At 31.5% G+C, this 13,947-nt stretch overlaps 2 protein-coding genes across 2 annotated transcripts; both read right to left on the bottom strand.

The window, feature by feature from the left end:
* Window positions 1–5,762: 5,762 nt before the first annotated feature.
* On the bottom strand, window positions 5,763–7,262 carry LOC111917100 (heavy metal-associated isoprenylated plant protein 8). The gene is made up of 5 exons (XM_023912767.1): window positions 7,251–7,262; window positions 6,704–6,923; window positions 6,400–6,575; window positions 6,207–6,297; window positions 5,763–6,124 (listed from the first exon to the last, which is right to left on the bottom strand). The coding sequence occupies exons 1-5, from the start codon at window positions 7,260–7,262 to the stop codon at window positions 5,763–5,765; spliced, it is 861 nt and encodes a 286-aa protein (XP_023768535.1).
* A 1,956-nt stretch (window positions 7,263–9,218) lies between these two features.
* LOC111917056 (serine/threonine-protein kinase ATG1c) lies at window positions 9,219–13,216 on the bottom strand. Its single transcript, XM_023912709.3, has 11 exons — window positions 12,682–13,216; window positions 12,242–12,362; window positions 12,031–12,154; window positions 11,854–11,947; window positions 11,684–11,764; window positions 11,495–11,603; window positions 10,979–11,401; window positions 10,515–10,879; window positions 10,136–10,424; window positions 9,899–9,969; window positions 9,219–9,634 (listed from the first exon to the last, which is right to left on the bottom strand). Exons 1-11 carry the CDS (start codon window positions 12,925–12,927, stop codon window positions 9,383–9,385), a joined length of 2,175 nt encoding a protein of 724 aa, XP_023768477.1. The 5' UTR covers window positions 12,928–13,216; the 3' UTR covers window positions 9,219–9,382.
* Window positions 13,217–13,947: the final 731 nt, after the last annotated feature.

Below are 13,947 nucleotides of genomic sequence, written 5' to 3'. Positions count from 1 at the left end.
TACTACTATTCCGAAACTTAGAAAAACCATAACTTCCTCATACGAAGTCGATTTTGGCGTTCTTTTTATCGAACTTCTCGGTTTAACGAATACTACGACTTTCATTTATATTACTAAGACTAAAAAGTATTTTATCAAAAACTCACTTTTAACGTCATTCGGCGTCGTGTCGGTTTTGTCGCAAATCTTCGATTGGTAATAACTTCTTCGTTATAACTCGGATTTCGATGAGGTTTTCCCCTAAATGTTTCTAACGAGATTATCTACAACTTTCAATAATAAAACTTTACTTATTTCAAAATTTATATTTTCGCTAAATTTCACTATTTGACATTTGATTGAAATCTCATAAGACTTCCAATACTTTCTGAATGATTCTAAGCATAGTTTTACTTCAATTCTAGTAAAAACTATCTGTTAGAACTCAACATTCAAATTCACATAATATTTCATAATATTATTTACTTAAAACATGATTTTAAAACGTGTATGTTACAATCGTAGTTGTGAGTGATGTTTTAATCAAGGTCGTATCTTTGTATTCTTAGACCTGAGATACATATTTGGGACTTGAAGTGTAGGAATTGTTGTGTTTTTACATTGTTTAACGTTGTTCCGTAAAAGGCACTCATAAGGGACGTCATTGGGTATGACATGAACTACATGACGGGCGTATGTAGTCAAGATGGGATTTGTTCCTTTTATTCATTGAAAGTTGAACACTGAGATTGATGGGGATCCATATCTCATGTTCAACATGATGTCTGAGACAAAGGAATAACTAATATGACACCTTTAATAACAATTGTAACTTAGAGCTCCTAGAATTGGCTATTGATGAGATGGCACCTTTCATATGTTGTTAGGGGCGGTAGCCCGTTGCTTGACGTCAACTACTATCTATGTTAGTCTCTAATGAATCTTGTGCAACTGGGAGGTCGAATCTATATGCCTAAGAATCATTATTGAGTGATGTTGTTAATAATATATGATCTTATAGGGTCACACCTTTATCAAGTTGGCACATTATTATCAATGTGATTATTAATAAATAATATCAATTCTTGTATTTAATTATGGAATAATTATTGTTTTGTGAAAATTATAATTATAAAAGAGTATAACTAGTTATTGTTTCATATAATATGAATTAATAAGTCATGCACAACCTTTTGGACTGGTTGAATCCTTTTGTCTTTTACCTAAAGAAAAAATTTATATTTTATAAACTTTGAGTTTATAAAATTTAAGCAGGTCTTCTCTTTTCTAAGGTATGGCCGAATTCATTATATAAAGAAGAAAGGTTGTTTGTCAACCTTCTTCTTATGTCTGCCATGCTCCTAAAGGTTGCTAATACTTTAGAGTATTTTAATGTAAAGCCCTTACGATGCATGATATTATAAAAGATTGTGTCTTGCATGAATTTTGGCTAGTTATTCAAGTTCATTTTTCCTCTCTTTTTCTCAATAAAGTCGTAGCTTTCTATGCTCTGTTCATCTTTCCTTTTGAAGCTATTTTTTTTGGGATTATATGCTACCTTGAGTTGTCTCTTTTAGTGCTTATTTGAGTTAAGTATTAAAGTCTTAAGACACTCAAGAATACAAGAAGGAACTAGCATTCCAAATGCATTATCTTGATGGTGGATACTGGTAGAGAAAACCATTCTCTTTGATTTTTCTATCTTCATCAACACCCCAAAACCAAGTGGGTTCAAAGGCTTTAAGGGTTGTCATTGTAAAACACTCTTTCATTGTTTTAATATCATTCTAACATCTATAAATGGATCTTAGATGGTTTGGTTTTGTTATAAACTTAAAAATGAACTTGTTATTTTTATAAGACTTTCGTTGCGGTTTTTATGAAAAAACACACTTATATTTTGTATCAAAACCCATCACAAAATACAAGCATCCAAAGACTCTAATATTATTAAAAACAGGGGAGTGATCATAATTTATCTCAAATGGACTCTTTCCATTTAGAACAGAAGAAGGGAGTCTATTAATTAAAAAAACAGTTGTGAGAACACCCTCGCCCCAAATCCTTTAAGTAATCCAAATTGGAATAATAAGGACCTAGCCACATTTAAAAGATGTTTGTGTTTTCTTTCCACAACACCATTTTGTTGTGGAGTATGAACACAGGTAGTTTGATGCAAAATCCCTTTATTTTTTTTAAAAAAAAAAGATACTTTTAATTCTTTGATTCACAAACTCAATGCCATTATCAAACCTTATAGTTTTAATTTTAACATCAAAATGATTTTCTAAAAAACAAAAAAATCATCAAAACAAGAAAAAGAACTTCATCTTTAGATTTCAGTAAAATACTTTTAATTCTATGATTCACAAACTCAGTGTCATTATCATACCTTATAGTTTTAATTTTAACATTAAAATGATATTCTAAAAAACAAAGAAAAACATTAAATCAAGAAAAGGAACTTCATCTTTAAATTTCATTAAATAAACCCAGATAGCCCTTATGAAATCATCCACAATAGTCAAAAAAGAATATCTAAATCCTCCAGAAGTAACAAATGTATAAGGACCCCGACGTCTAAATGAATTAATTCACCAAGATTACTTGTTTTATGTTCACTTAATGGAAAATGATCTCTAATTTTCTTTGCTTTATGAAAAACCTCACATGGTGGAATAGTCTCATTATCATACTTTAAATAAGTTTTAAGAACATTCAAAGCTTTATCAGCAGGATGTCCAAGTCGATTATGTCGAGTTTTGACACACAACAAAGAGAAGATTTAGGCAAGCAAGAAGTCCTACCTAAAATATTACTATTAAGATAATATAGGCCTCAAAATTCTTTTACCAGTCTCCATGGTCTCCTTGGACAGCGAATCCTGGATGACACAATTATGTTCATCAAAAACAACTTTAAATATATTATCTATACAAATCTTATGAACATATAAAAACTAACATGAAAGTCAAGAGCAACAAAAATATCTTGAAGAGATATAGATCCAGGCATGTTCATGTTACCAATCTTATCAACTCTAGCAGTTGCTCCATTTGGATGATCAACTCTAAGGTTAAGCTTGGAAACATCAACAATGTCATGAAGATCAGATTCTTTTTACAGTCATGTGTTGACTAGCTCTAGAATCAACCCATTGATTATCCTTACTAAAAAAACATTCTTATAAGAAATACCTTCCATATTGGAAGTACTAGACATCTCTTTAGGAGTTCTCTTATCATTTAAAAGTGACATAAGTTTGGAGTATTGTTCACTTACTAAAATATGTTAATCCAGTTTATCAAGAGCAAATGAAGATGAACAAGATATATCACAAACATGAGAAGCAACAACAAGAACACTACCAGAAGATTTGTTAAAATCGATTTTTGGTTTAATATCCTTTGGAAATTCAACAAGTTTATAGCATTTTCCAATAGTGTGACCCTTAATACCATAATGTTTACATTGGAGATTTTGATTTCTACCTCTAAGTCTTTTAGGATCATTAAATTTCCCAACAAAGGAAAAAGTTTGACCTTTATTTGAAACATTAGAGATAGAGCCATTCTTTTGATTTGACTCTTCTCTTGACACAATGGAAAAAGAAATTTTAGCCTTTGGCAAAGGTTCCATAATTCATATGTGACTCTTAACTTGATTAAAGACATCATCAAGACAACTAAAAATTTGCATTAGCTTCATGAGTTTAGAGTGATTGTTAAACTAAGTAGCATCTTCACAAATACACTCAGTACAAATAGTTAAACTATCAAATTTTTTCCAAAGTCCATCTAATTTATTATAGTAGTCAGATACAAACATACCACTTTGAGTAAGAGTATTTATACATTGTTGTAAGTTAAAAACAACATAATCATCAACCTTAAAAAATCTTTCATTTAATTCTTTCTAGATATCAATTGCAAATTTAGAACAAACATGTCCAACAAATATAAACTCAGACATAGAATTTAAAATCCAAGAACACATAATTTCATTAACTTTATCCGATTTAATAGAATTTGAATTATCAGTCTTATCTTTAACAATGGTACCATCCACAAAACCAATTTTATTTCGGGCTTTTAAGGCCCTGATCATAGAAATTTTCCAGACTGTATAGTTTTGGCTCCATTTAGTTTAACATTGATTATAGTTGTTATAGCATTATCAAATGGATGAATATATAAAGGATCAGCAAAAATCAGTTATCTCATTCTTGCCTGAAGACTCAGGACGATCAATAGGACCAGTCATTTTAAAGAACCAAACAAGATAATAAAAACAACCAAGAAAGAAACACACTATGAAAAAAATAACCTAGCTAAAAATAGATCAACATATCGAATTAGAAACAAATCATATAATCGAGCAAATACGACAAGGCATATAGCAAATAGACACACATAACAAAGAAACACTCAAGAAAGAACCCAAATAGAAAGGAAGGGTTAATCAGAAGACTTACAATGTTATTCAACGAGAAGAAGAACAACAAGCAGCAAAGTAGATTCAATAAACTGGTATATTCAACCTGATCTACCACTGAAGCAGGTTACAACATTCGAATGCTAAGACCTCGTTTGTTAATAGTTTTTCATTCGCTTACTTAACGTTGACCACTTAGATAGGCGTTGTCCGTTGGTGCTCTGTACACCAGCGTTTACAATCTCTACGAGTCTACGATTGTTTACTCTTAACCAAGCGTGACGAGCAAACTACCAGGGAAACGTCGCCAACGAACAGAACCCGAGATCTAAACTAGATCGAAAACCACCAGACAAGACCATAGAAACCCTAAATCGAGACCATGTCTGCTTCTAAGTCGAAGATCGACAAAACTAATAAGTCAGCGCTGGCTCTGATACCATACAAAACTACAAACATATCATTCACAACATCAACAACCCTTTATTAGAAGAACCATTTGGTTTTCATGTACACACATCTGAAAACTCACTACATAACACTCGCACTCGATAATAAAATTTTATCTATTACAATATTCCAAAACTACACTCTAGAATTAAATAAATACAAGAAATGAAATTACAGACTATGAACAATAGACTGAATCCCTAAATACCGTAAAGCCTAAAGAACGAGAGAGAGCTTGATACATAAGGTGTGTGTGTGTAGACTCGTGAATAATAACCAGAACAACACACAACACTCTCTTATATACTTCGAGTCAAGGACTTCGGGTCATGGAACCAACCCGCGTGTTTTCATTACCTTCACAATAGAAAAACGAATCGTTGCCCAAAACATATACAAAAAAAATAAAGAACAGACCCTGTTGGACTGTTTATGAAGAAGAGATCATATTTGGGTATGATTCCAGCAAAAGGTCCATTTAAAATTCAAAATTTTGATATGGAAAAAAAAGGCTTTCAATTCATTTAATACTTATCTGGATATGATTGGAAGAATTATAAGGCTACTTCAAAACATGTAACGTAATTTTCACTGTTGTGATTGTTTAGATATTTTACAAAAGAAAAGACTAGGATTTAGAATGACAATTAATGTACCAAAAATTGAAAACAAAATTATATATGTAACATAAAGAAATTAGAGTAGATTGTGTATAATTAAGTAGGTCGATATTGTGATTAGTGAAACCATAAAAGATCCCCAAAAGACAAATCAAGATGCATGTATATAAGTTTGAATGAAAAATATCACAAAATTGTGCATGGTGCCAAAACTCAAAAGTATTGATGAAAAAAATATACCTCGAAATAGGTTGTCTATATGACTATATATGTCTATATCTACATGATGGAGCATGCATTAGGGTTTTCATCGCTAAATAGATCTTGCGCATAAACAAGCTCTGGAGGAACCTGTGGGTATGCAAACCCAGTAGTGTTCTTCTTATTATTATTATTATTATGATCATTTCCTTTTTCTTTCTTCCCATTCCAATTCTGATCATTCTCCCCCTTTTGTTGTTGATCACCTCCTCCTCCTCCATCATTCTTATTCTTGTTTTGGTTTTTTTTTACATTCACTATCTCTGCATGCCTTCCTGCTCGCTTGCTAATGTACGTCACTAGATCTTTTGGATCAAAACTACCTTTCACTATTACATGCGAATGGGATGCCTTCATATCAATGCTCACAGTTTGTACTCCTGTTATATATAAATAATAATATAATTAGCTATTATCATGCACCAAAAAATTAACATTTGATCATCAATTAATTTGCCAAACCTTGCATCTTGTGGAGGCAATGCTTAACTTCTTTGGCGCAACCCTCACAGTGTAAGTGCATCTTCAACACTGTCTCCACCACCTTCGGTGCCTATATATAATAGATCATCATCATCATCATGAATTAAAACAAGATTTAGTACAATGTCATCCATCGAATCGATCTACATTTGAAATTGATTTGATTCGGTACCTCTGGCTTCTTCTCGTGTTGCTTCTTTTCTTGTTGTTTCTTGGGTACAGGAGAAATAAGGTCAACATGCTTTCCAGATTTTTGCCTGAGACGCTCTGCGACTCTGATAGGGTCGGCGTTTTTGCCTTTCACGATCACACGATGATCCATTGTGTTTGGTTCTATTTCTTCAACACCTAATTAATCAAATCAAATCAAATCATCATTCAATAACAATGAGTAATTAATATTGATTCATTCATGATATATATAGATACAAATCAAAGACCATAAATGATTAATTTATTGAGTAATTAGTGATTACCATCGAATCCCCTCAGCGATTTCATGACCGTTTCAACACAACCTTGACAATGAAGGTAAACTGCCAACACTATCACTACGTTACCTTGCTTGTTGTTGTTGTTATTATTATTTTTGGCTTTTGATTCGTTTGAGTTTTCATCAGCGCCATCGTTGTTAGTTTCCTCGAGATTCTTTTCTTCGATGTTCCAATTCCCATTCACGTTCCCCCGTTGCTTGTTCTTCCATGTTCAAAATCAAACAGAAACACATATCAATACTTCAAGAAGCTAGTAGAATCATGAACCATATAATCAAATAGTCAACCAATCGAACATATGATCTATAGTTTTGTACACAGTATTATTACACTTACACACATTTTGTTTGTACGTAGAGAATTTTTTTAGAAATTTGATGAAAATAACGCAACAAATGGAAAAATAACATGGAGATGATGAATCAACGAGTTTATTCTATCCATTAAACTTGTGTCATAACGGAATCAATCAAAGTTACTCGTTCGGATTCCATACGATTTTGGAAAAGAGGAGAATGTAGATTTGTACCTTTCCTCCCATGGTTGATGCCTTGATCGAGAATGGTAAGAAAATGCAACAAAGAGAGAGTATGGCGGGAGCACAATTACACTGACATGCTTATGGTGGGTTGTGCGCATATATACACTACTCTAGTATCTTCTCTCTCACACATACACTCTTTTTTTGGTAGGAGAAGTAATGGTATCAAATTGTAGAGGAGATGGAGTTTTTAACAAAAAAAAATTATGTATCACACGTCTTAAATATCTCTTTTCGATAATAAAATAATGAGTTTGAATGTTTGATTTTATAACACAGATTGTTGTCACTTCCTTTTATATTATATATATTTCAAATATAGTATAATGGTATAAAAACATTTAAGTTTTGTTAGAGTTACAACTTCGGCTAACTTTATTTTAGATATAAAGCTCGTGTCTTAAATATCTCTTTTCGATAATAAAATAATCAGTTTGAATGTTTGATTTTATAACACAGATTGTTGTCACTTCCTTTTATATATATTTATTTCAGATATAGTATAATGGTATAAAAACATTTAAGTTTTGTTAGAGTTACAACTTCGGCTAACTTTATTTTATGAGAAATTAAATATTCACCTACCATTTGTTCCTATTTTTTCCTCCTACTATGTCAAATGTTAACATGTATCACTTTTAATTAGACATTTAATAAAATTAATAATCATTTAATCCACTTGTCAACATTTGATATAGTAAGAGGAAAAGTAGGAACAAATGGTAGGAGGATATTTAATTTCTCTCATTTTAGATATAAAGCACGCGTCTTAAACTTAAAGATGATAAATAATTTTAAAAGGACAACTAAAATTATTTTTAATGTAGTCAAACTCTATATTTTATAATTAATATATAGGATTTAAACTCCAATTTCAGGCATTATATAACCATAAAAATAAAAATATATGACCTTATTTTTTTTATGTTTTTTTTTCATATGATGAAATAAAGCGTAGTTCACAGTGTTTCATAATTATTTTATATAGGATTTAAATGATTGATCGTCTAATTTTTTTTATAATTTTGTAGATGTATTAGGACTTTAAATAATCACCTGGTCACCTACAAAACAAATATTTTTTTAGATCTGTTGTATTTTAATTTACACTTTCAAACTAAAATAATAAAATTAATCGTCAGAAATTACATGGGATTATAGTTATCAAACCAAGGGCCAAGGGGATAGAGTTTAATTCTATTGTGACAATATTAGGTGAGTTTTGATCTTATGATCTCAAAGAATCATATTATATTTAGATTTTAAGATTACATCTTTCTTAAAATAGAAACTCGTTAATGTGTCTTAAAAAGACACATATGCGATGGGGGAAGCTAATTGTGAAAATGCTTAATACATTTTAACACAAATTTTTAAAGCTTGAAATATAAAATATAAACCATATTTGCTTAAAGGCAAAATATATGTACCATTTTGGTTAGTTTGGTAACGGATCGAGGACAAGGCTACGAAACTGCATATGAGGGCCCCTCATGGACTCAATTGCAATTTGTGTGGCTATTTTATGAAAACTCTTAGTTTTTGGTTATTTTGTGATTAATGAATTAGGTTAACTTTGTAATTTTCTCTAATTTAAATAAATAGATTTTTTTTCATAATAAAGATAACTTTAACAAAATATTAAAACAAACATCAAATTTCAATTAATCAATTAAATATCACTATTTAAAAAAGAATTATAAAAAAATAACCCTGTTATGCTGTAATTAATTATAAGCTAAGTTGAATAGTTATGAATGTTTTATCTCTATCATGTTAGTTTGAGAATAATACAGTATAAATATAGATATAAATTTTAAGATAGAAGTAAGATCTGTCCCAAATTATTATATGATAATTTGTTCACAACCCTATCAAATTCAAACTCCCAAATTTCCAGATTTTGTCCTTTTTTTTTTTTTTGTTATCTTTTCATTCATTTCTGCCCTTTTGAGCTATCAGTCTAAAAATTACATAAATGTTGAATATTCACAATTCACAACCATCACAATCAGATCCCAATCACATAAAGAATAGCTGTACAACAAAGAATTTTACAATTCATGCTCCTTCCTCTCTAAATAAAAATATATCAACTGCATATTTCATTTCATTTCATTTCAAGCTGAAGAATGTTGATCATCACCACCACCTCCACCCTTGAGAAGTGTCATTCTTTGAGATCTTGAATGGCTTTGTCTGTTGTTAATAACATCAATATACGTTCTAAGCCTATATCGATCCGAATTTGTGATAGAAAATGGAGGATTAAGAATCAGTGAAGGTGCTTCCACTAGAAGAAAACTCAACAAACGGACCGCTTTTGAATAAAACACGGCCGCATTTTCAGCAAACCCCATGTATTCATCCACCTACCAAATCCACACACACTTTTGTCAGTACAGGACAAGACAGAACAGGACAAACTCAAACTGACAGACTGGAACTGATGTCAATACGATAAAAATTGCAATTTCTTTGTCCCATCCAAAAATGTGTGAAAATTCGTTTCAAATTTAGTCATTCTTCCCCAAGTAATAAATTAGCTCACATTCGAGATGCATAAGCAATAAATTATTTTCTTTTACTCATGTGCATTATTTATATTCGTATTAACAAGTGAACAAAAGACTTACTGCCCCGTGTCTTCCAAAATTAAGGGCAGCCTGAAATATTGTTTCCATTGCATCCGGCATCCCAACATTTCCTGGAAAAGAGAGAAAAATAAATAAAAAACAATATGACAATATATTATTAACTTATCATCATCATAGTATATTTTCTTCAAGATAATCAGATTAACTCGATGGATAAACCAAAAGATCATTTACCAAAGACAAAAAGGTTCAAATCATCATAAACAAAAGGCATACCAGGCTCTATAACTTTGGTAAGTTCCTCAGCAGTTTCAACTTCACCAAGAAATATTCTCTCAATATGAGAACAAACATCCTCTGGAGACTTTGCATTTTCCAGACATTCATTAATATCAGTATTATCTTGTTCCCTTTTTGAGGTCTTGTTAGAAGTTGAAATATCTAGGCTTGGACTTCCTTTAATAGCTGAAGCAGCCTGTGTGTGACAGATATCCAGTGCTTGCTTCCATATAGCAAGAATCACAAGCTGAATTGAAAACGCCTCAAGTCGATTCCCAGACTCAATCTTTTTTCATAACAAAAAATGAAAACAATCAATAACAAAAAGTAAACTGATTTACACAAAGCATCAAGTTTAAACTGTTTTCCAACACACCTTCTCATTGACCAAGTCAGAGATAGCAGAAGCACAATCATGCAATGACTTGATTCTTGCCATGCTGTCAGTTGATGGTTGTTCTAAAGCATCAATTATATCAACCGATCCATGTGATGTCCCAGAGGGTGCAGAGCATTGACTTTCAAAGCTCCCGGTCAACCGGATTTTACTAGAGGTCCCACCAATAATGGGCAAAGGTGCACTAGGTGTTGAATGAATGTTCACCCTAGAATGTACAGGTGGGCTTCCTGATTTAAATGTTTTTTGGCTCACTTTACTAACACTTGCTACAGATGAAGTATCCCCTAGTGGACCAGATACCAAAACATAATCTTGATCAATCAACTCCAATGAATCCACAACTGTAAAAATCAAGATAAATTCAATAACTTACTTTCATGATGATGTGAAAAAGATGACTAAATTAAGTAATTAACAAAGGAAGTATATGGAAAACATACCTTTGGAACGGATATTTACGGGTCTGGGATCGATTGATGTCAAAGATTCTTTCAGATTCCCTTCTGATGATTTACGATTTCCATGTCCAAATCCATTATTTTCTTGTTTGTGTCTGATGCTACTATACCTTGAAGAAATCTCCATGTCTTTTGAAAAGTTTGTTCTATTAACTTCATTATCTAAAGAAAACCCATATGTAGATCTTAAAGGTGACCTTCGTACCATATCAGGACCATTGGATTCATCATCTAGAGTAAATGGTAAATTGTCTTCTTGTGAATTTTCTTCTTTGTTCTTATAAGCTGGGCTTTTAGGGTAAGAAAACCCATCTGTCATTCTTCGTGGCTTCCTTGAGATTTCATCAGGTTTTGATTGGGTGAAAAATGGGTGTGTAAAGAACTCCTCAAAAGTCAATCTTTCCACTGTCCATCAAAGTAATTAAGTAATTATAATTCTTGGTCAATTGAAATAAAACCATGCTTCTAATTTCTGTTATGAGTCTAAATTATAAATACCTGGATTTTGTCGCAGTAATTTTCGACAGAGGTCAACACACTCGGGACTTAAGTCCTTTACATCTGGAGGAAATTGCAATTCTGTTGATTTCATGATATTTTGAAGCAACTGCGTGTAAGGTGAAAAGAATTATTATTGAAAAAACATTATATCATTGAAACCCAAACATCTGATGGTAATATATAAACCTGAATTTGATTGTTTCCTGTAAATGGTGTTCTCCCAGTTACAAGTTGAAATAGAATGGCACCAACACTCCATAGATCAGCCTGTTTTTCCATTTCTATGTTAATATAGGATATAGATTGAAACAGAATGTAAACTAAAGGATTCCCTGAAATTTAACAGAATGTAGTACCTTGGCATCATACTTATGAAGTTGCATTATTTCTGGTGCCATATAAAGTGGTGAGCCACATAAGGTTTCTGCAAGGCCTCTAGGTTGCAAAGACCTGTAAATACAATAACATGTTACTTTTGTATCTAAGCTTTAAGATATGGCTCATGGTTATATATAAAGATGGAATTACTTTACCTTGCAAAGCCAAAATCTGCAATCTTCAATGTTGAATTGTCTTCATTTGAAGAGAGTAAGAGATTCTGTGGCTTTAGATCTCTATGGATAATTTGATTATCACGAAGGACTTTCAAACCAGCAGCTGTACAAAAAAAAAAAAACAATCAAGTTCAAGCACTCACCAATACTAGTAATTTAAAAAGGAAAAGGAATTTTTTTGGATAGATACCTAATTGCTGCATAAGATGCAAGGATGTTGATTTGGGAATTCTACCTTGACGTCTTTGGATAAACATAGATAGATCACCTCCTTTGCAGTATTCAAGCACAAGATGTATCTTTCCGGGCTCCTAATTCCAGACATATGAGACTTTTATAAGCAATTTGAAAACAGTTATGCGAAACAGAAATCCAATATAACCGGATGCACAGATTGATCAAAATTTGGTTGCAAAGTCAGCACCAAGATTTTCCAATCTACCGATATGGATCGCTATGATGTTAAATGTAGTGATCGTAATAATCCTCACAAGTAAAGGACTCATCCATAGTGACAAAATCAGTTTATGAACCTCAATTTTTTAAAATTAATCACAATGTCAACTAATGAAAAACGGAAAAAGCACTTTAATTTCGTTAAGAGTCATTAAAATATAACAAACATAGCACCTTGATCATCTCGTGCAGTCGAATAATATTAGGATGGTTAATATTACTCAAGATATCAATCTCAGACATGAGACTCTCTTCCAATTTTTTGTTCAATTTTCCGGTGAGAATTTCCTTGATAGCAACTTCGGTTCCATGGACCTTATGCCTCGCGTGCCAGACTACAGAAAATGAACCCGACCCGAGCTGTTTACCGACAACGTAATCCCCAACCGATCGAACTCTGTACGAAGATTGAGCCATCATCCAGCAAGTTAAAACAGCAAAACAAAAAAACCCTAATCTTGTAGCTTCGATTTGAACTAAAGAAGATCAGCTACTGATTTCCGGCGACATCTACGTTTGTAAGATAAAGAGAACAAATTGATTGAATGAATGAATGATTTTGATGAAAATTTGGAAGTTTTTGTCTCATACGATTAAAATGTTAGCATGAGTTTGATCTTCGATTAGATGGAGTAATCGATAAGGTCAAAAAAAAAAGAGGGTTTTATATAATACGCTGTGTTATGTTTCTTGGAAGGTTTTTCCGCTGGCAAAAGCTATTGTGTGCCGTGTGCGTTGTGCGCATTATCATGGAATTTCAAATCTTTGGTAAATTTGATCGTTAATCATTATCCGAAGAATTAATTGCGTTAAATTTAACTGTATTAATTATTATACAAAAATAATTCAAAGCTACAAAAAAAATTATAATATTGCTTTTAATATTTTACCTAAATAGTTATTATTATTTTTGCCATGGAAACAATTTTCTGTCACCGAGTTCAATTTATCATAAAGATTACAATCTTCAGCACGTTGCGTTAACCAAGCAAAAAGTTGTGCCGCAATCTTTTTTTGGATGGAAAAACTAATTCTTTTAAAAAACAACATTTATAGATCTTTGAGTCATTTAATATTACTATGCATGACCCGTTGGATAAGTTTTAGTCCCCTATCATGTAATGGTTGCTGATATGGACAAATTTTATTATATTATCAGGAATGAAGTTTTTTTTATAATTAATTATTATTAGAATAAACTAATTAAATTTATTGAAAAAATATTATTAAAAGAAATTAACATTTAGAGAAAATATTCAATTTAGTGGTTAAAGTTATTAAAAAGAGAAAAATTCAATTTGTATCTATTAGGTCAATATTCTTATAATTTTAATATTACATATACGTCATTCTAAAACTATAATATTTACGTTTATGTCCAAATCATATTTTAATTAAAATGAAACTAATATAATCTTAAGAAACTTAACTAAAGACTAA

Source organism: Lactuca sativa, chromosome 8, assembly GCF_002870075.4.
Source record: "Lactuca sativa cultivar Salinas chromosome 8, Lsat_Salinas_v11, whole genome shotgun sequence".
Classification (NCBI taxonomy): Eukaryota; Viridiplantae; Streptophyta; class Magnoliopsida; order Asterales; family Asteraceae; genus Lactuca; species Lactuca sativa.
The sequence above is the reverse complement of the archived record's forward strand: the minus strand, read 5'-3'. Positions and strand labels throughout refer to the sequence as shown.

Excerpts from the sequence above, each read along its gene's own strand:
- LOC111917100 (XM_023912767.1), bottom strand. Across the intron at positions 6,576-6,703 it reads ATCGCTGAGGGGATTCGATG|GTGTTGAAGAAATAGAACCA; the intron begins GTAATCACTAAT and ends TTGATTAATTAG. Across the intron at positions 6,125-6,206 it reads TTGCCTCCACAAGATGCAAG|GAGTACAAACTGTGAGCATT; the intron begins GTTTGGCAAATT and ends TATATATAACAG.
- LOC111917056 (XM_023912709.3), bottom strand. The coding sequence starts at position 12,927 with ATGATGGCTCAATCTTCGTACAGAGTTCGATCGGTTGGGGATTACGTT. Across the intron at positions 11,604-11,683 it reads CAGGAAACAATCAAATTCAG|TTGCTTCAAAATATCATGAA; the intron begins GTTTATATATTA and ends CCTTACACGCAG. Across the intron at positions 10,425-10,514 it reads CTGACTTGGTCAATGAGAAG|ATTGAGTCTGGGAATCGACT; the intron begins GTGTGTTGGAAA and ends TTATGAAAAAAG.